Raw genomic sequence first — 22,826 nt, forward strand, 5'->3', positions numbered from 1 at the left:
AAAAGGTACTCCACATCATTAGTCTTTAGAGAAATGTCAATTGAAATGATAATGAGACACTACTATGTATCCACAGAATGGTTAAAGTTAAAAAGATTGATAATACCTTTTTAGGGAATAATAAGAAAAAAAATGTCTATACATGTTCAGTACAGGCACAACCATCCTTTTTTTTTGACGTAAAGTCTCACTCTGTTGCCCATGCTCAAGTGCAATGGCATCAGCCTGGCTCACAGCAACCTCAAACTCCTGAATTCAAGCAACCCTACTGCCTTGGACTCCCGAGTAGCTGGGACTACAGGCATGCACCACCATGCCCGGCTAATTTTTTCTATATGTTTTTAGTTGTCCGGCTAATTTCTTTCTGTTTTTAGTGGAGACAGGGTCTTACTCTTGCTCAGGCTGGTCTTGAACTCCTGACCTCAAGTGATCCTCTTGCCTCAGCTGCCCAGAGTGCTAGGATTATAGGCATGAGCCACCATGCCCAGCCCATCCTTTTTTTTTTTTTTTTTTCAAATATTTTCAGTCTGTGGTTTGTTGACTTAACCAATGCAGAACCCATGAATACAGAGGGCCAACTGTATATACATATATAATGCACATATATGAACAATTTCTATTTGTTAAAATTTTTTTATAAGGAATAAAATATATTCATTTATGATTTAAAAAAAAGAGTGATAATACCAAGTGTTGGTCAGTATGTGGAACAACTGATGGCAATGTAAATCAGTACAACATTTTGGAAAACAGTTTAATAGTTTCTGACTAATTTAAACATACACTTACCATATGACCCCACAATTCCACTTGCAGGTGTTTACCCAAGAGAAATAAAAACATATATCCGCACAAAGCCTGGTACTGGAACACTCGTAACAACTTTATTCATAATATCCCAAAGTTAGAAACAACTCAAATGCTCAACAACAGGTGAGCATATAAACAAATTGAGGTATATCTGTATGATGGAATAATACCCAGCAATAACAAGGAAGGAACTACTAATACATGTAATAACATGGATGAATCTCAAGCCAGGCATAGTGGCTCATCCCTGTAATCCTAGCACTCTGGGAGGCCAAAGCAGGGGAATCTCTTGAACTCAGGAGTTTGAGACCAGCCTGAGCAAAAGTGAGATCGATCATTGTCTTTACAAAAAGTACAAAAATTAGCCAGGTGAGGTGGCACATGCCTATATTCCCAGCTACTTGGGAAACTAAGGCAAGAGTATTCCTTAAGCCTAGGAGTTTGAGGTTGCTATGAGCCATGATGACGCCACTGCACTCTACCCAGCGTGACAGATCGAGACTCTGTCTCAAAAAAAAGAAAAAAAATTCCTGCTTTTAACAGCCATAATATAAGAATACTGGCTACCTTCTTGACATGGTAGCCCAAATACAGCACTACGTCTAAAGTTAAAATACTAGAAGTATACTCCCTTTAACATCAGGAAGAAGATATCATCACTCTCTTTAGCTACATTCAGAGCAATCAGACAAAAAAAGAAATAAAAAGGAAGGAAGGGAGGGAGAGAAGGAAGAAAGCAAGGACCAATTTATGAACAAAATCCCTGGATTGGGGATCAGCAAACATTTTCTGCACAGGGCCAGATGGTAAATATTTGAGGCTTTGCAGGCCATAAAGTCCCTGTCTCAAGTTCAGTGACCCTGAGCAACACAGATTTTTACTGTGTGGGTCAATGTAAATTTTTTCAGTAAAAACAGTCAGCCCTCCTGTGGGCAGATCACCAAATACTGATCGAAAATATAATACTCGCCAGGCGCGGTGGCTCATGCATGTAATCCCAGCGACTGGGAAGGCTAAGGAGGAAGGATCACTTGAGGTCAGGAGTGAGAGACTAGCCTAGGCAATATAGTGAGACCCCAGCTCTAGAAAAAAAAAAAAATTAGCCAGATATGGTGGCACATGTCTGTAGTCCTAGCTCCCTGGGAGGCTGAGGCAGGAGGATCTCTTGAACCTGGAGTTGGAGGCTGCAGTGAGCTATGATCATATGACTGCACTACAGACAAGATGTGAAACCTATATATAACAAGGATGGAATGTTCATATCTGCAAGTTGCAGAGCCAACTGCAGGACTTGTGTGTGCATGGATTTTAGTATCCCGGATCCATGGGGATCTTGGACTATACTCTTGAATTTGCTGTTGCAATACACAAGCAGCCATAGAGAGAATGCAAGCAAATGGGCACGGTTGCTCTCCATCCACTGAAATCTGAATTTCATATAACTTTCACATGTCACAAAATATGATTCTTTTGATTTTTTCCAACTATTTGAAAATGTAAAAACCGGCCGGCATGGTGGCTCACACCTGCAATCCTAGCATTTTGGGAGGTCGAGGCGGAAGGATTGCTCAAGTCAAGAGTTCGAAACCAGCCTAAGCAAAAGCAAGACCCCGTCTCTACTAAAAAAAAATATAAAGAAATTAATTGGCCAACTAAAAATATATGGAAAAAATTAGCTGGGCATGGTGGCGCATGCCTGTAGTCCCAGCTACTCGGGAGGCTGAGGCAGGAGGATCACTTGAGTCCAGAAGTTTGAGGTTGCTGTGAGCTAGGCTGACACCACGGCACTCTAGCCTGGGCAAGAGTGAGACTCTGTCTCAAAAAAAAAAAAAAAAGGAAAAAGAAATGAAAATGTAAAAACTATTCTTAGCTCCTGGGCTGTATATAAACAGATGGATCAGATTTGGTGACCACTGCCCTACGTCATTTTAGTAGTAATTAAATTAGTTGACTTAATTAATGCCATTAATTAATCTTCTTAATACTGTTAATTAAACAGTACCTATTATGGTAAATATGAACAAATGTACCTAATTGCCTGTTTTTCTACTTTTTTGGCATAGTAAAGATTTTATGGAAAGATTGTAAAGAATAATCAAATTATAAAAATGTTGAATTTAAAACATTTTTATTTCCTTCTCTCTCACTCTACCTCTCAAAAAAAAAAAAAAAAAAAAAAAGGATTTGATTTCCCTAGCTGTTAATTATATTCCCGCAAACAGAATAACCCTTAGGAATTTCTATTTGCTTGATATCTAATCTGCAAGCCTCCAGGAACTCTCATCAAGAACAATGGCACACACACAGTTCCTACATTTATTCTGGTTCTTTCTTCCCTCCCCTTTCTTTTCTTGGCATTGACCTCCAGCCAAACATTAAATTACTCTGGGAAGTAAAAGGCACAAGAGAAAAAAGCCCAGAGATGGTATTTGGCCTCATTTTATCAGGACACTCAATCTTAATTTAGAGAAAGAAAGAAGAGCTTTTTTAGTGTGACAAGCATGAGAACTGGAAAGAAGTACAGAGTTTTTCAGACAAGCCTGTTTTTGTAAATTTGCAGGTTACTATGCTCTTGTTTCTATGCAGGCGGGGTTGTAGGTCAGGTGTGTTTGTGTCTATAAATCCACACCCATTTTCAACCAGAAACATCCAGAGTACACTTCCAACAAGTTCACTGGCCAGTTCAGGTAAGCAAGCAAAGTTTCCAGATTATTTAATCAGTGGTAAAGCACTGCCATATTTAAATGATCAATTTCTCTGTTTAAAACTAAAACTTTCAGTAAAAAGTGGGGAAAGTGAAATGAAATTGTATTTTTCTTCTTTTACTGAACAGGATTTCCTTTGCTGGTTTCATAGTTTTATTCTCTTTGATAGTAGTGATATTAGAATCAATTGGCATTGACCAAAAGTGACTCTTTAAAAATTATTCTACAAGTAACAATGATTTTTCCTTGTAGTATTTTAAATTTTGTTACATTTTAAAATATAGAAACTTTTAACATAATATCTAAGTAAATTAGTTGTGTTTAATTACTTTTGAAAGGTAAAATATTAGTGTCAGAAAATGCTAACTGGCCAGTGTTTATCAAACCTAGTAATTTGTTTATGTGCCTCCCAAGTGCACCATAAACTGCTGTAGGGATATAACTATGTCATATTCACCTGTGCTTTTCCAATTTAACCTTGTAATGGGTACTAAAGGACCCTCAGCAATTTACATTCTATTTTACCAAGGAAAGTATTGTTTATTCAAAAAAAATGTACAAGTTGTATTGCTTTGTCATAGAATATATTCAATGTCTATAATTTATCAAATAATGTAAAACAGAAAACCAAGATTTTAATTTTTTTAAGTAGAAAGTATTTGACAATAGTCCATAAATACTTGAAATTTGAAAAATGATTTGGTTCCCACTCAGCTCTAAACTTGGTAGCTTTAAAATAGCAAAAATGATGAAATTATACTTCCTCTTTCTTTTTTTAAAGTAGATTCCACCTGCCTATCTCTGTCCCTATCGTAGAAAAACCTTTATAATGCTTCCTCCAGATTGACTTTTCTTAACTCTTCTTTACATCCAAGATCCCTGGAAGAATCTTAATGTAATTTTAGACCCCCTTCCCAAGACAAATGAACAAAGGCACATACAATTTTATACACGATTTCAGGATGTTTTTGAGCCTTCTGTAGCTCACCCGTAGACCTTTTAGAAGCCCATGGGATCCAGTTTAAGAACCTATTCTAAATGGCTGCTTCAGTTTCTCTACTGCAACCTCCCACCTGCCTAAAACCCGCCCTTTCTTTGTTGCAGTGTTTTAGGTACAAGAGGATATTCTGAAATGTTTTATGGTTTAGTAAGTTACGGAAACTTCAATTGAGATCCTTATCAGGAACCATGGTTATTATTTAACAAGCCTGAATACGAAGAAGGTAACAAATGGGTCTTTTGCAGATTACAGAGGGAAATAATTTCAACCATTTTCAATTCAGAGAAGGGACAGAAGAGATATACACCTGGGAAGGGAAAAATACTAGAATGGGAAGAATCAAGAAATGTCTGGAGAAAACTGGAATCTATAAACTTCACCACCACCAAATTGTTCTCTCTCCATGACTACAGTTGCCATTTTACATAACTAGACTATTACAATTATCACAATCGCCAATGTTTTACCAATACCAAAACATTGTGTTTAATCTTTTCATTTCTCACAATGCCTAGTGTAGTTAAATCCAGCAACTTCCACATTTGAATAGAATCACTATATAGTCAGTCATTCACTAGTCATTTTGGCTAATGAATTTCACTATTTTGGTGAGAAATTCACTACTACATAATGCAAATCAACAGGAAAAATGTTTTAAAGAAATTTTAAATAAATGTGAAGGATATCTGTACATTTGTTTCATATTTTGAGGTGAAATTTCAAAACTACATGTGTCAACCATTTTCAAATGGGTTTTATATGCCAAGAATGCTATAATAAAAACATCTCACAAACATTAAACACTCCAAGCCAATATATTTACAAAGTGGTTTAAAACCAGACCAGGCCCTACTCTGTACTTTTTGTTTACATCTTAACATGTAAAGTATAAAGGACAGCAATATTAAATTTAGAATCAACATGAATTCTAGCTAACAAGAGAGAATGTAATCATAACAAGGCTACTCTTGTTTATAAGCATGTTTAATTTATAGCAATGTGACAATATTTGATTTTTAAAAATAGCTATATTATCAACTGAAGGGCAAAAGGCTAAGTAACTTGAAAGGATGTGAAAGGTAAGTGACTATAGAGAAATCGAAGGACAAGAATCCTCTGTATTCTATTTTTCCTCTGATTTCTATTTTAAGCGATATTTGTTCAAGCCCAATCTTATCAGAGTTAAGACATTGTTTTAACCCATTAGGTCCAGAAGAATCAAAAGGCAAAGAATATCTCTGTATGCTAAAAGTCACCTTTGTATTGCACTTTAGAGGCCATTCAGAAACATGATGTTATTTGAGTTTCATCATGGTGCTGTGAGCACTGCAGTGTAGTTCAGAAGCAGGCTTTGTGTACCCTGATTCAGCTCTCTTTCAACTACATCGCACTATGCTCAAGATGCCCAGAATGTGACGTTTTGCCAACTGACCATTTAAAGTAAAATGTGAATGGAAGTTCTAGGTGGTTATACCATGTCAAATCAAAGAACCAGAGCAATATGTCACCGCAAGTTTGGTGCAGCTCTTAGCCAATGTCTTGTAACGACAGCCTGAAACAACCCATTAGACTCTAAGAATTATTTTCTGTCATCCAGCTTCTTCTGAGAGATTCTCCAGAAGACGTGATGCTACATTCGACTTTGGATCTCTGCCTCTTACTCGTCACAGTTTCTCCCAACCTTGCCATTGCAATCAAAAAGGAAAAGAGACCTCCTCAGACACTCTCAAGAGGTGCTGCAATCTCACTTTATTTTCTAAACTCATTCGGTTTGTTTTTTAAAATACCTAGTATTTTCACTCAGAGTCCAGTTATAAAGCAAACTCAGCTGGAAGATTTTCATGGTGTATGACTTCAAAATAGGTTTTTTTTTAAAAAAAAGAAGGGATCAGTTGATTTTAAGAAAGTGAATCAAACCCATTGCCAAACAATAACAACAGTTTGCTGCATCTTTCACAAAAATAAGTGGAGAATTGGTTTGCTGTCTATAAATTTCATAATTAGAGGCCTGGAAAATAATGATTGATTTCTGTGTCATATTAGTGTCCTAAAAGCAATTTAGGATTACTCAAGATTTGCTCAAATTCCCAGTCTTCTATTTAGTAAAAGGCAAGAACATAGTTTGGAATGATTTTAAACAAGGCTACCCAGAAAATTATACTATATCCCAACCCCTGGGAATTTTGGCTAACCAAGTGTTTGCCACATTGATTTTGGAAGACAGATGCAGTGGTTTTAGACATCATAATCTAGAACTGTCATTGGCAGTATGTTTAGAAAACATTTCTATTTTTGTACTTATTGTTTTACTTTGGCCTATGAAACAAATATATCTTCATCTGTATATAAACATTTTATAAAGAAAAAGATTCTCAAGTAACAGAAATAGGAACAGAATCTCTTGTCCGCACATGGTTATTCAAAACTAGCAGTATAACCACAAAGCGCTTGACCACTACTCATAATTGTAATGTGAATGGAGCAAACAGAGACCAGTCACAGTATCGTTCAAAGTTTGAAAACACTGACTTGCTTCCCAAGTTCATTTATTTCTTGACAGTTGTATTGAGTGCCAGCCAAGTGCCCATCAATGTTCGCCTAAGTTCATTAATTCTACTTCAGTTCAACAATCAACACAAACTATATATCTAGAAAGTAAGTTTTTACGGAAGAAATAAAAGGGATAAATATTTTCCTAAATATATTATATATCTCCCTATATATGCATAATAGTTATAAAACAATGAACTGAGTAGCCTTAAAGTACCAAAGACTAAACTAATCATTGCCCTTAAAGACTTCCCAGGATTGAATTGAGCAGCATTGCTATAAGTATACCACAAGGCATCAACATTCTGTGTGGCACTTTTATTTATTTATTTATTTAGAGATAGAGTCTCACACTATGTTTGGGCTAGAGTGCCCTGGCATCAGCCTAGCTCACAGCAACCTCAAACTCCTGGGCTCAAGCAATCCTTCTGCCTCAGCCTCCTGAGTAGCTGGGACTACAGGCATGCGCCACCATTCCCAGATAATTTTTTCTATATATTTTTAGTGGGCCAATTAATTTCTTTCTAGTTATAGTAAAGACGGGGTCTCATTCTTGCTCAGGCTGGTTTCAAACTCCTGACCTTGAGCGATCCGCCCACATGGCCTCCCATGTGTGTCACTTTTAAATGTCTACTTAAAACTTTTGGTGAATTTTTTGAAAAATATATTTAATATGTATGGCATATTTTGAACAACTTAATGGGCCTGAAATTTTAATTAACAAGGAACTATTTTAATAGGAAAGGTTATTGAAAATAGCTGAGAACCCCATCGTTGAGAATTGGTTTATATTTGGTCAAGCCTTTTACCATCTATTGCTATGCAGGAAACAACTGCGAGAGAATGAAGCTCCGAATGAACGAGGGTCAAAGGTAGGGGTGAAAGGCAGGAGTTTAGGTGCAGTGTGCAGAATGGCATATGAAGTCCCTTAGAGCAGAGGACAGCACCACACAGTTAAGTAGAAAGGGTGAAAAGAAAAGGGAAGATTAATTGAAAAAAGGTAATATATGCGCCTGTAATCCTAGCACTCTGGGAGGCCGAGGCGGGCGGATTGTTTGAGGTCAGGAGTTCGAAACCAGCCTGAGCAACAGCGAGACCCCGTCTCTACTATAAATAGAAAGAAATTACTTGGCCAACTAATATATACAGAAAAAATTAGCCGGGCATGGTGGCGCATGCCTGTAGTCCCAGCTACTCGGGAGGCTGAAGCAGGAGGATTGCCTGAGCCCAGGAGTTTGAGGTTGCTGTGAGCTAGGCTGATGCCACGGCACTCACTCTAGCCTGGGCAACAAAGCGAGACTCTGTCTCAAAAAAAAAAAAAAAGGTAATGTATGGTTCAAGAAAATATACACACATACACACATACATACAGTGATCCAAAAAAATCCTAACTTTCTCTGAATGAAAAGAACTGCCCAGTACCCAGTCCAGTGCCTAGCATATAGTAGATACTCAAAACATGCATTTTAGGTTGGGGTGCGGTGGCTCCTGCCTGTAATCCTTGGGAGGCCGAGGTGGGTGGATCACTCAAGGTCAGAAGTTCGAGACCAGCCTGAGCAAGAGTGAGACCACATCTCTATTAAAAATAGAAACAAATTAATTGGCCAACTAAATATATATGTAAAAAATTAGCCAGGCATGGTGGCTCATGCCTATAGTCCCAGCTACTCGGGAGGCTGAGGCAGAAGGATCGCTTGAGCCCAGGAGTTTGAGGTTGCTGTGAGCTAGGCTGACAGCACAGCACTCTAGCCCAGGCAACACAGCTAGACTCTATCTCAAAAACAAAACAAAACAAAACAAAAACCATACATTTTAGATGAATAAATGAAATTTCAGAAGACAGGAAAGCATGACCAGAGATAGTGATAGAATTATAGTAATGAATAGAGGACATGAAGAGAGTTTAAACTGTATCAGCTCTGTACTATTATGATTATGTGTATAATCAGAGTGTATAAAAATAATTATATTGTAATATGGTTCCCCTACAGGGCTATGAATGATTTTTTTAAGAGTAGGGATTATATTGTTTTACCTTTGTATTCCTACTGCTTAGTAGTAAGTAGAGTAAGGCATATAGCAAATATTCCTTTAATGTTTAGGGAACTAAGCTGAATAGGAGCAGAGATTAGAAATTTTTCCGGTTGCTAAAGCTCCAGGATTGAATGACATTTGCAACAGAAAAGAGAAAATTAAGCAGAGGCCTATTCTCACTTGCTGTTTCTAGAATAACTTTTATGTAATGCAAATATGTGGTATGAAGATACTGCATATGTTCAAGCAAAGCTGGAAAAAGAATCTTTTAGGATTATTACAGAAAGGAAGAGTTCTTGCTAAGGTGGAGCATTAAACTAACAGAAGATGTCTTCCAATGTTAAGATTTTAAATCAGACAAAAACAATCCCACAACACTGATGATGAGAATGTAAAATGATTCAGCCACTTTAGAAAACAATCTGGTAGTTCCTTAAAAAGTTAAATACAGAGTTACCATTTGACTCAGCAATTTCACTTTTAGGTATCTACCCAAGAGAAATGAAAATATACCCACTCAAAAACTTGTACAGATATGTTCATAGCAGCATAAAGCCAAAAAGTAAAAATAATTCAATGTCCATCAACCAATAATGAATAAAATGTAGTATGTCCATACAATGGAATAATATTCAACCCTAAAAAAGTAATTAAATATTAATACATGCCACAACATGAATGAACCTTGAAAACGTGATGCTAAGAATTTAGTTACAAAAGACCATATATGATTCTATTTATATGAAATGTCTGTAATAAGCAAATCTGTAGAGACAGAAAGTAGATTAGGGGTTTCTTAGGACTTGGGAAGATAGAGGGACTGGGCAAGAGGTGATACTTTTTGAGGTTATGAAAATATTCTAAAATTGATTGTGGTGACAGTTGCACAACTCTGTGATACTAAAAAACATGTCCACTTTCAATGGGTGAGTTGTATTGGTATAGGAATTATATTTCTATAAAGTTGCTACCCCCCCAAAAAAATAAGCAAAAATCACATATATCTTGCTTCAGGATTCTGTTTCATAATTCCTTGATATTATTTATACATAATATCAAAGCCAAAAACTACAGTCTGACAACATTCAAAACATACAAGAAAATCTAAATCCAAACTAGCCTCCAAATATTTCTATTAAAATGTTCACATTAATTTAATGTTTTCTCATCCATAAACTGAGACATTCCCTGAAAATACTCTGTAGTATTTCTGGATGTTTTGTGCATTCTTCCTGGTGATCTTGTTCTTTAATGTCTAATACACATTTCCAACCTACTCATACCACCTCTTGAAGGCTGAAGGGTTCTCTCTTTATTCATTGCTTTCTGTTTTGCTCTCTTTCACTCTTCTGGATGCTTCCAAATCACAAGTGTTTTACTGTGTCTCTCAACCATGAAATTCCCACACCAGAATTTTGTCCCTGTCAGAACTCAAAGCAAAATTTGTAATTCCCTTTTTTTCACAAATATACTGACTTAGAAAATGTCAGCATCTCTTAGGACTCTAGATACAAAGGCATTCTGGAGTACAGTCCAAAGTGTTTCTAATAGTTGTAGAAAGTATGCAAAGATTAACTATTAATTTCTGAACATTCTGAAACCCAAAGCTTTTGCATTGTCTAGAGACAGCCTTTCAATCACCTCTAATCATAACAGTATTTATTAATCATTTACCGGTTCAAGGCCAGGGGCCTTCAGGTTTGAAACATAGTCCTGTAACCTCAGTACTATAATCTGAAAGGACACAACCTCATCACGTCTAGTTAAAATTGCATATCCTCTGTACCATATGTCAGCCAACAGCTTGGTGGCTTAGTTAAATATCTGGAGGTAGATATCTGCTTATTCAATACCCATTTCTGAGCTCTTCTGTAGTCCTGGGTTCATGCACTGATTTTTCTCTTTTGTTTTAGGATGGGGAGATGACATCACTTGGGTTCAAACTTACGAAGAAGGTCTTTTTCATGCTCAAAAAAGGTAAAATGCCTCTCAGCTAATTTTTTCCCTTATTTTTAGTTGACACATAATAGTTGTACATATTTATGGGATACAGAGTGGTATGTCAATACATATATACAATGTTATCGGCCAGGGCCAGGTCTGTTCTGCCTACACCCAGGAAATCAATCACTGTGACAAGGATTTTGCAAAAAAGAAAAAAATTATTTGCAGGGCCATAAAGTGAAGAAAGGAGAGAACAATTCTCAAATCCACCTCCCCAAAGATAAGGCTTAGAGATATTTGCAGGTTAGGGAAGTGCGATGGTCTAAGGCATGGTGGAAGGTGATTGGCAGTGGGGAAAAATGAAGTAATAGGTTTGTTCTGCACAAGCAGAGTCAGGCTTCATGGCATTTCATAAGACATATGTACAGACAATGGTAGCATTAATATGATCTCAGGGTAGAGTTTTGACCCTCAGACGTCAAAAAGCCATCTCTCAGGCATTTATACAAGCCCATTTGAAGGGCCAGTGGTCTCAACCAGTTTGAACTGGACAAGGGCTGCCTCAACTTCCTGAAAAACAACTGACATGACTGTTACCTTAGCGACTTATAAATATTATCTATAAGGTGGCTAATGAAGGTTAAATTTCAGCATTCAGCAGCACAGTCTTCCGCTCCCGGGGCCTTCAGTTTAATGGGGAAAAATAAGAAGTCATAACAACAACAAAAAGCAAGCAACCAAAAGCAAGGGGAGGCTAAGTTTGGCACACCTGATCAGATTTCACTTGGACAATGTGTAATGATCAAATCAGGGTAATTAACATATTCATCACCTCGAATATGTATCATTTCTTTGTGATAGGAACATTTGAAATCCTCTCTTCTAGCTTTTTAAAAATATACGATAAGTTATTGTTAACAATATTCACCCACGGTGCTACATTAGAACTTATTTTTCCTATCTAGTTGCAACCTCTCTTTCTCCTTCCTTCATTCCACTCTTCCCAGCCTCTAATAACCATTGTACTACTCTCTGCTTCTATAAACTCAAATTTTTTTTTTTTTTAGCTACCACATAAGTGAAAACATGAGGTATTGATCTTTCTGTGTCTGACTTATTACACTTGACATGTCCTTCAGCCTCATCCATATTGCTGTGAATGACAGGACTTCATTGTTTTTTATGGCTGAATAGTATTCCATTGTGTGCATTGTACCACATATTCTTGCTCCATTCATCAACATTTACGTTGATTCCATAGTTTGGCTATTGTGAACAGCCACCCTTGTCATCTTTCTGATTTTAGAGGAAAAATTTTCAATTTCTCAGTGTTGAACATCTTGGTAGCTATGTGGTTATCATATATGGCCTTTATTGTGTTGAGGTACATTCCTTCTATATCTAATTTGTTGGGGTTTTTATCATGAATTAATGTTAAATTTTGTCAAATGCCTTTTCTGCATCTATTGAGGTGGTCATATGGATTTTGTCTTTTATTCTGTTAATGTGGTGTATCTCATTTATTGATTTGTGTATGTTGAACCATCCTTGCATCTCCAGGATAAATCCCATTTAATTACGGTGAATGATCTTTTTAATGTGCTGTTAAATTTAATTTACTAACAATTTGTTGAGAATTTTTACGTCTATTTTCATCAGGAATATTGGTCTATAATTTTCTTTTCTTGATGTATCTTTGTCTGGCTTTGGTAACAGCATAATACTGGCCTCATAAAATGAGTTTGAAAGTATTCTCTCTTCTTCAATTTTCAGAAGAGTGTGAGAAAGATTGATATTAGTTCTCTTTAAGTAGTTGGTAGAATTCAGCAGTGAAGCCATCAGGTCCTGAGCTTTTCTTTGATTAGAGACTTTTTATTACTGATTCAGTCTCATTACTCATTATTGTTTTGTTCAAATTTTGTATTTCTCTGTGATTCAGTCTTAGTGTATTGTATATGTCTAGGAATTTATCCATTTCTTCTAGATTATCTAACTTTTGGCATATAATAGTTCATAGCATTCGCTTATGATTTTTTGTATTTGTGTGGTATCAGTTATAATGTTTTCTCTTTCATTTCTGATTTATTGAGTCTTGTCTTTTTTCTTAGCTAATCTAGGTAAAGTTTAGTTAATTTTATTTTTTAAAAAAAACTCATTTTAGTTTTGTTAATCTTTTCTAGCCTTTCTTTTATTAATTTCTCTTCTGCTCTTTTTATTATATCCTTTCTTCTACTAACTTTAGGGTAGTTTGTTCTTTTTCTAGCTCTGTCATGCTCAGCATTAAGTAGGATCATGTTTCTTTTTTGATGTAGGCATTTATTACTATAAACTTTCCCCTTAGAACTGTTTTTGCTGTATCCCATAAATCTGTTGTATTTTCATTTGTCTCAAGATATTTTTATATTTATCTTTAATATCTCCTTTAATCTATTAGTTGATTAGAAGTGTGTTAATTTCTACATATTTGTAAATTTTCCAAATTTTGTATTATTGATTTCTAGTTTCATTTTATTGTGATCAGAAATGATACTTGACATGATTTCAGTCTTCTTAAATTTTTCAGACATTTTGTGGCCTGACGTGATCTATTCTGGAGAATGTTTACTGTGCTCCTGAGAAGAATATATCTTTTGTTGCTATTAGAATGCTTCATATATATCTGTTAGGCTCATTTGTTCTAAAATGTAGTTCATGGCCAATGTTAGTGACTCATGCCCGTAATCCTAGCACTCTGTGAGGCCAAGGCAAAGGAAATGCTTGAGGTCAGCAGTTCAAGACCAGCCTGAGCAAGAGTGAGACCTTATCTCTACAAAAAATAGAAAAATTATCCAGGCATGATGATGCATGCCTGTAGTCCCAGTTACTTGGGAGGCTGAAGCTGGAGGATCACTTAAGCTCAGGAGTTTGAGGTTGTAGTGAGCTATGATCATACCACTGCACTCTATCCCAGGCAGCAGAGTGAGATCCTGTCTCAAAAAAAAAAAAAAAAAGGAGAAAAGAAAAAGAAAGTGGGCTATTGAAATCCCCTACTATTGTTGTATTGCAATTGATTGCTCTTTTCAGTTCTATTAAAGTTTGCTTAATGTATTCAGTTGCTATGAAATTGAGTGCCTATATATTTATAGTTGTATTTTTTTGGTAAATTGATCTCTTTGTTATTATATACTGGCCTTCTTTGTCTCCTTTTCCAGGTTTTGGCTTAAAGTCTATTTTATCTGATAGAAATATAGCTACCCTTATTCTCCTTTCAATTTCCATCTACATGTGTCCTTGAAAGTGAAGCAAATTTCTTGTAGGCAACATATAGTTGGACCTTGTGGGTTTTTAGGGAGAGGGAAGGGACATATTTTTTAATCCATTGAGTGGCTCTATGTCTTTTAATTGGAGATTCTAATCTATTTACATTGAAAGGTTTTACTTCTATACTTTCCATTCTATTCTATTCATATACTGTATAACTGCTTTATATAGCATAACTGCTTTATATATCTTTGTAAAGTGTTTAATACTAATTAAACCCTAATCTCCAATGATTTCTTTTCAGAATGTTCCTAACTATCCATGTATATTTTTTCATTTCAATTTTAGAATTATCTTTAAAATTTTTTATAGCCATTTACTGTGATTATCTTAAAATTGTGTAAGTATAGAGAGAAATTACATTTTATGATGGTTAAGTCTTTCTATTCAAGAACACAATATGTCTTCTCATTGGCTTGTAATTTTTTTCCCTTAGTGGTATATTTGGGTTCATATAAATTTTTCATTTAGTTTTTTAGAAAGTTTTTACAAAAAAGCTATTGTTTGACTATTTTCACATCCTTTCATTCTTGTGCCAACCTACAATGTATGAACAACCTAAGTGAGAGTTTTCTATCTATATATGTTTCGGTGTCATTTAGGATTTAAGTCTAATTCCACTGTATGTTTTGACTCAAAGTTAATCAGTTGACTTAATTCTATGCTTTTTGTTTAGTAACAAGCCATTGATGGTTATTCATCACTTGGAGGATTGTCAATACTGCCAAGGTAATTTTAGCTCCTGAGATTTTATTATGTTTCCAGTATGAAGTAGAAAAAGTGACCTATTAAGAATAGCAAGAATAGTAAAAAAAAAAAAAAAAAAAAAAATCCCATTTAAAAAAAGGACAACTGCCAGAGTACCATCATTTTACTAAAGTGCTTAAAGACTATAATGATTGTTAATGATCTATTGAATATATTTTTATTATGTGTTATTTGGAATTTGACATCCCTGTTCTTCCCACAAAAAGATAAAGGAGGTGAGTGGGAAAAATTGCTTAAAGAAGTTGTTTTAACCAATAAGCCAATGAGTTACATGAAATTATAAAACTGGTGTCTTCACTGATATGATTATCCCTGGATGTCTCCATGGACAGCGCACCCTCGTTCCTTCCCAACGAGGGACAAAGTAGCAATAGACCAATGAACTATTTATACCCAAGTTATAGATGCAAACAAATGAAAGACAGTAGATTTTGCTATGTTATATTGAAACTAACTGGCATTTTCCCCCCCACAGCACTAAAAAAAGTATTTGCCCAAGATGAAGAAATACAAGAACTGGCTCAGAACAATTTCATTATGCTGAATCTCATGGTATATGAACTCACAATGGTTTCTTAATATCATAAATTAATGAAATATTTTAATCTTTTTTCTATTTTTAAAACATAAGAGCTGTTATTGATATGTCGATATAGAAAGTTATATAGAATTATAAAAGGCCAAAATATATAATTTACTAAAAGTCTAGTTCATATAAAATATTTTTGAAATTAACTATCAAAAATAATCCAATCCAATAACATTCATTTTTTCCCCCTCTCCTGCTAGCATGAGACTACCGATAAGAATTTATCACCTGATGGACAATACGTGCCTAGAATCATGTTTGTGGGTATGTGTGTAATCTCATTTCATCAGATTTTAAAAATTAGTGGAAATCTTAGCATTCTTGCTTTTAAGTGCTAGTTCAAGTACTATTCTTTTTAATAGGAGGTCATTTCTAACCCAATAAATAACAGTCTTTGTTATTTCTACAATCAAGATTCATTATATCTATTTTAAATTTTAAATATTTTTAAAAGCAGTTTATGCTATTAAATCAATATCCTAATGCATTAATACTTTCAGTACAGTGTCTCAAACTGGACTGACAGCTAAGACACACTAAAAGGAGAATTCAGTTTAATTCATCATGAACTCACATGTATGAAAAGTAATTTTGCTTACAAATTTGCTTAATATTGGTTTAAGTAAGAGGCAAAAATGATTTGAGAACATGTTAAATAATACTTAAGTGAATTGTTTTTCTTTTTCTTGGCAGATCCTTCTTTAACAGTCAGAGCTGATATAACTGGAAGATACTCTAACAGACTGTATACATATGAGCCTCAGGATTTACCAGTATGTAAGTATTCATAAATTATCTTGAACAGTGATCATAACTCATCTCTAACTGTTAAAAGGGCCAATGATTCCCACCATCAGTGCTTCTTCAAAAATAGTGCCATCTACAAATTAGAATCACCGGGACTGGTTGTAGTGCTTAAAAATGCAAACTCCTAGCTCCCACCAAAATTGGTATTTCTGGGTACCTCAGAATCTCCATTTTAACAGGCATGCCTAAAGGTTCTTATGATTACTAAATTTGGAGACCACTAAAAAGAATATAGTACACATTAAAATGACACAAACTTAAGAGAGACAGTCTATTCTCCTGGTGTCAAAGGTTACATATGATCTCTACAAATGATAATGAAATCTTTTCATTTATTTTTTTACAACATTTACTATCGACTATATTTAATAAGACAACTGTGCCTATTAGATCCAGCCATACTGATATAAAATGATCAGTTAAGGCCGGGCGCAGTGGCTCACGCCTGTAATCCTAGCACTCTGGGAGGCCGAGGCGGGCGGATTGCTCAAGGTCAGGAGTTGGAAACCAGCCTGAGCAACAGCGAGACCCTGTCTCTACTATAAATAGAAAGAAATTAATTGGCCAATGAATATATATAGAAAAACTTAGCCAGGCATGGTGGCGCATGCCTGTAGTCCCAGCTACTTGGGAGGTTGAGGCAGAAGGATGGCTTGAGCCCAGGAGTTTGAGGTTGCTGTGAGCTAGTCTGATGCCACCACACTCACTCTAGCCTGGTCAATAAAGTGAGACTCCGTCTCAAAAAAAAAAAAAGGTCAGTTAAAAAAATAGGTACTCCTTCAAAACCCCTCTGATAAAATTGTTTAAACATAAAGAAAGTTGATCAACCAGATTTCAATAGCCTAAGCCCTAAATTTACATGTATATCTTTAGCACAATGTTCTTTAATGTCACAGATGAATTCTCATGTTTTCAAAGCTATTATTAATTTAAATGGGCCAATTTCAGGTTCTAGAGTTAATAGATTATAACATTTGATACTTTCATTCACTAATAACATAATATATTTACTCTCATTTCAGTGATCGAAAACATGAAGAAAGCACTAAGACTTATTCAATCAGAGTTATAAGGGATGACAGAAAAATGGCCTTTGCTTCTAAGAGATCAAATGTCATGAAGTAAACCTCTGACTCATTGACAAATACTATGTGTGCAAAGTAAATGTATTTTGTAACAGTAATTATTATTTAGATTTTTAAATGTGTTTGTAATATTCTTATGAAGGTAAAATGATATTTCAATAAACTTTGCCAAAACCCAAGAATGACCATATAGTTTGATTTCTGTATCAGTAGCAAAGAAAGATTCTAATGAGCCAAGAGTTATGGAGACAGGAGGACCTAAATAAGAGGTGTCTACACTGGTTGTTTCTATTTCCTTGCCTCTCACTCACCCCACCAACTAATCTCCTTTTAATTCTGCCCCTCTACTGTATTCAACCTGCTAGTGTAGGTCATAAATGATCTTCATGTTACCAAACCAAGTGGCTCATCTTAATCCACTTCCTATTTGAACTTTTAGAAGCATATTTCAGTGTTAACCACCTATTTCTTTTCCTCCTTTAAATAGAGATTTAAAACCTAGTTACAATAAATTAAAAACATTTTAAAAATATTTTAAAAATTCAAGTACATGTTTTCTTTAACTTAATTATTGGGCAGATATTTCAAAGCTTTTAATAATTTTATGAAAAGTGTAAGTGCTTCAGGAAGATTGAAGAATTTCTCTAGTTAACTATGAGGAAAAGATTATTTTGAAATTATCAAATATTTAACCACCAAATCAATTCTTCACAAGAAGCTTCCAGACAATCAATACTATGTCTTTTATTCCATTAAATAACAACAAAAAAATTCCTGCTAATAGAAATCCCATAATAAGCTGGGAGTTATTATCAGAAGGTTAGATAGGCAGTTTTAGATAGGCAGACATTTTCCTAACCTATGAAATTTGATTGTCTTTAAGAAAATTGGAATTGTTTTGAAATATAAATGTGTACTTTTCTATGAGATAGATATGCAATGTCTATGATATAGACACCTGATTAATTTCCACATTTTATTCCTGAGGAGTTCACAGTCTAGTGGTAAGATATATCACTGATGGGGAATAACACATTAAACAATGTTATAGGATGGTGTGGGATCAGTGGAGAGATGGCCCAGCCTTCTAGCAGGACTGTCAGGCTTCACACAAGATGCAGCACCTATGAATCCTGAGTGATATGAGAATATATTTCATCATTATGGAAGTCAATATGATGAAATAGAAAATAGGCATAATATTACAGAGGCTAAAGAAATTCTTGTTCATCGATTTAACCCTAAACTACATAAGTATGCAGAGTTTTTCTGGTAGGGTCTTTCATAATTTTAAATTAGAGTTAATAAAAGTGTGCCAAGCTTCAAGCAAACTTACTTTTTTAACACACTGATTTACATACACACATAAAGATTCACTGAGATTTACTTAAGAGTTTACAAGTAGTACTTATTAAAATGTAACTTATATATCTAATTCATGAACATCTTTTCTGGGTAAAGAAAGATAAGCATTTTTGCTGCTTTCTAAATTTTTTTCTTGTGCAATAAGAAATTATCTCATCTTTTTCACTAAATGTAAAGCCTTAGGAACAAAAAGGCAGAAAAATCTCACTTACCAACCCCTGCTCTCTCTTTCTCTGTCTCTCTCTCTCCTACTCACACACACACATACACACACACACACTCTTTCTCTTTCTCTCTCACGCACACACACAAAATAAGTTGTGTTTGTGATGGGTGCAAGATTGTGGAAAGCACCCATGATAGGAGGCCATTAAACACTTGGTTCACCTGGTGTTTGCAGTGATTCAGTTTATGAACATCTTTTCTGGAATGAATCCACTAGGATGCAACTGGATTTTTACTGGGTATTGAGTACTGCAATTTCTGGAAGTATATTACAGTTATTTTCTAGAATAGGATACTGTTACAGGTTGAATTATGTCATCTGCAAAATTCATAGGTTGAAGTCCTAATCCTCAGTACCTCAGAATGTGACCTTATTTGGAAATAAGGCATTGAAGATGTGATTAGTTAAGAGGAGGTAATCCAGGAGTAGCGTAGGCCCCTGATCCAATATGACTGGTGTCATTATAAAAAGGGGAAATTTGGACACAGAGACATGTGTACAGAGAGAACACGTGTGAACATGAAGATAGAGATTGAGGGCATGCAACACAATCCAAGGAATGCTGAAGGTGGCCAGAGAACATGCTGGACAACAGACATGGAACAAATTCTCCCTTGTAGCCCTCAGAAGGAACCAATACTGCAACACCTTGATTTCAGTCCTCTAGTTTCCAGAACTGCAAGACAATAAATGTCTGTTACTTAAGCCACCCAGTGGTGGTACTCTGTTAAGACAGCCCCAGCAAACCAACACAGATGCTTTCCTCTCTCATCTCCAATTTGAATAATTCCCAACATGGGTAAGAAAACACCAAAACTTCCCATCACACACTTAAAAAGAAACTCTATTAGAATGGAAGAATCATTTCTCATAGTAAGTTCTTCAAGTTCTAGTTTTATCCTCCAAAGAAATGTTGCACAATTACACGTTATTTAGGTCATTAAATATGAAATGTCCAATTTTAAATCAAAAGTTGTAGATATCACAAACAAGAAAACAGTACAATTCATCAAAGCACGTGCCTAAATGATCGACACAGTTTTGCCATCTTAATGGTAGCTTGTTTATGCCAGCAGCAAAGAAGCCTGGAGAGTGAGTGGGCGTGAAATCTCTAAAGGTGTTTTCTACAGCTTGCTGAGAATTCAATATTTTTCCTTGCAAGAAGTGGTTCAAAGCTTGGAAGAGGTGGTAGTCAGCTAATGCAAGGTCTGGTGAAGATGGTAGATGACAGAGAATTTCACAATCTAGCTTCTGTAGTTTGAACAGCATTGTTTGCGCAACATGTGGTCGAGCATTGCCTTGTAAGAGGATTGGCCTGTCCCTATTGACCAATCTCGTCTACTTAATCACAAGCATCCTCATTATTTTGTCCAGCTGGTTGCAGTAGACATCCGCTGTAATGGATTGATGACCAGGTTTCATGAAGATATAGTTGATAATATTAGTGCTGGACCACTGAACAGACATCATTAGCTTTTTTTGATGAATATTCAGTTTTGGACTGTGTTTCAGCGCTTCATCTTTATCTAACCATTGTGCCAGGCACTTGCGATGTCAAAAAGATTCCATTTTTCATCACACATAACAACATGGTATAGAAATGGTTCACCTTTATGTTGTGACAGCAAAGAAAGGCCAGCTTCTAGACAATTTCCCTTCTGATGCTCATTTAATTCATGCAAAACCCATCTATCCAGCTTCTTTACCTTGCCAGTTTGTTTGAAATGGTCCACTATTGTTGAAATAGTAACATCAAACCTTGCTGCTAATTCATGCGTAGGTAGAGATAGATTCGCTTTCACTACACATTTTAGCTATTATTATCCACCTTGGTCTCCGGTCTCGGCTCATTTTCAAGATTAAAATCACCAGAATGGAACTTCTCAAACCATTGACATACTGTGCTTTCATTATCCATACCCTCCCCAAACATTTCATTGATATTTTGAGCTGTCTGTGCTGCATTGGTTCCAGGACAAAACTCATATTCAAAAATAACACAAGGCCTGGCATGGCTCATGCCATCCAACCACTCTGGGAGACTGAGGCGGGAGGACTGCCTGAGAGCTCAGGAATTCAAGACTGGCCTGAACAAGAGTGAGACCCCATTTCTATTTTAAAAAAGAAATAAAAAAGAAACTCTGAAAATAATACAAATTTTTTACTTATCGATGGTTTCACAAAAATTTCTCAAAAAAATTGAAAGATAATCACAAGTCAAAACATTCATTTGCAAGACTGAGGCTATACCTTCACAAAAAAAATAAAACAAGAAGTGTCAACATGACATGTCGGAGATAATCAACTATCAAACTTAGTACTTAAGAAAATTGGGTATTTCATACTTTATACCCTAAATTAGGCATCCTCAAACTACAGCCTGTGGGCCACATGTGGGTGTTTTTGCCCATTTGTTTTTTTACTTCAAAATAAGATATGTGCAGTGTGCATAGGGATTTGTTCACAGTTTTTTTTAAAACTATAGTCTGGCCCTCCAACAGTCTGAGGGACAGTGAACTGGCCCCGTTTAAAAAGTTTGAGGACCCCTCTTTCCATGCTTAGCGCAGCCATGGCCCGCGGTCCCAAGAAGCATCTGAAGCGTGTAGCAGCTCCAAAGCATTGGATGCTGGATAAGCTGACCCGTGTGTTTGCTCCTCGTCCATTCACCAGTCCCCACAAGCTGAGAGAGTGTCTCCCACTCATCATTTTCCTAAGAAACAGGCTTAAGTATGCCCTGACAGGAGATGAAGTGAAGAAGATCTTCATGCAGCGTTTCATCAAAATTGATGGCAAGGTCCGAACTGATACAACCTACCCTGCTGGATTTATGGATGTCATCAGCATTGACAAGACTGGAGAGAATTTCCGTCTGATTTATGACACCAAGGGTCGCTTTGCTGTTCATCTTATCACACCTGAGGAGGCCAAGTACAAGTTGTGCAAAGTGAGAAAAATCTTTGTGGGCACCAAAGGAATCCCTCATCTGGTGACTCATGATGCTCGCACCATCCGCTATCCTGATCCACTCATCAAAGTGAATGACACCATTCAGATTGATTTGGAGACTGGCAAGATTACTGATTTCATCAAGTTTGACACTGGTAACCTGTGTATGGGGACTGGAGGCGCTAACCTGGGAAGAATTGGTGTGATCACCAACAGAGAAAGACATCCCGGGTCTTTTGGCATGGTTCGCGTGGAAGATGCCAATGGCAACAGCTTTGCCACTCGCCTCTCCAACATTTTCGTTATTGGCAAAGGCAACAAACCATGGATTTCTCTTCCTCGAGGAAAAGGTATCCGCCTCACCATTGCTGAAGAGAGGGATAAGAGACTGGCAGCCAAACAGAGCAGTGGATGAAATGGTCTCCATGTAACATAATAACATGTTAAAAAGTTATTTGTACTTAAAGATATTACAGTGTGAAAAAAAAAGTTTGAGGACCCCTACCCTAAATAGTATGGTGGTTGGTGGCTAAGTATAGGGACTCAGGAGCCAAACTTCTTAGGTTTGAGTCCTGGCTTCACTCAGTGGCTGTGTGACCTTTTTACCAAGTTATGGAACATCTTCAGTCCACATTCAACTCTTAAGTATAATGGGGATACAGTATGTCACTTTGATAGTGAGGTATTAATGAAATAA

At 36.0% G+C, this 22,826-nt stretch overlaps 2 protein-coding genes across 2 annotated transcripts; both read left to right on the top strand.

Moving 5' to 3' along the window:
* Window positions 1-3,430: 3,430 nt before the first annotated feature.
* AGR3 (anterior gradient 3, protein disulphide isomerase family member) lies at window positions 3,431-17,763 on the top strand. Its single transcript, XM_012781021.2, has 8 exons — window positions 3,431-3,497; window positions 6,113-6,248; window positions 11,013-11,076; window positions 15,020-15,072; window positions 15,587-15,663; window positions 15,901-15,964; window positions 16,394-16,477; window positions 17,530-17,763. The coding sequence occupies exons 2-8, from the start codon at window positions 6,143-6,145 to the stop codon at window positions 17,577-17,579; spliced, it is 498 nt and encodes a 165-aa protein (XP_012636475.1). The 5' UTR covers window positions 3,431-3,497; window positions 6,113-6,142; the 3' UTR covers window positions 17,580-17,763.
* A 3,966-nt stretch (window positions 17,764-21,729) lies between these two features.
* On the top strand, window positions 21,730-22,585 carry LOC105880181 (small ribosomal subunit protein eS4, X isoform-like). Its single transcript, XM_076006175.1, has one exon. The coding sequence runs from the start codon at window positions 21,738-21,740 to the stop codon at window positions 22,542-22,544; it is 807 nt and encodes a 268-aa protein (XP_075862290.1). The 5' UTR covers window positions 21,730-21,737; the 3' UTR covers window positions 22,545-22,585.
* Window positions 22,586-22,826: the final 241 nt, after the last annotated feature.

This window comes from Microcebus murinus, chromosome 9 (genome assembly GCF_040939455.1).
Source record: "Microcebus murinus isolate Inina chromosome 9, M.murinus_Inina_mat1.0, whole genome shotgun sequence".
NCBI classification, from domain to species: Eukaryota; Metazoa; Chordata; class Mammalia; order Primates; family Cheirogaleidae; genus Microcebus; species Microcebus murinus.

Bases quoted from the DNA above. Each gene is read 5' to 3' on its own strand.
- AGR3 (XM_012781021.2), top strand. From the start codon at position 6,143: ATGCTACATTCGACTTTGGATCTCTGCCTCTTACTCGTCACAGTTTCT. The intron at 15,664-15,900 runs GTATATGAACTC...CTCTCCTGCTAG, and splicing joins TCATTATGCTGAATCTCATG to CATGAGACTACCGATAAGAA. The intron at 16,478-17,529 runs GTAAGTATTCAT...CTCTCATTTCAG, and splicing joins GCCTCAGGATTTACCAGTAT to TGATCGAAAACATGAAGAAA.
- LOC105880181 (XM_076006175.1), top strand. From the start codon at position 21,738: ATGCTTAGCGCAGCCATGGCCCGCGGTCCCAAGAAGCATCTGAAGCGT.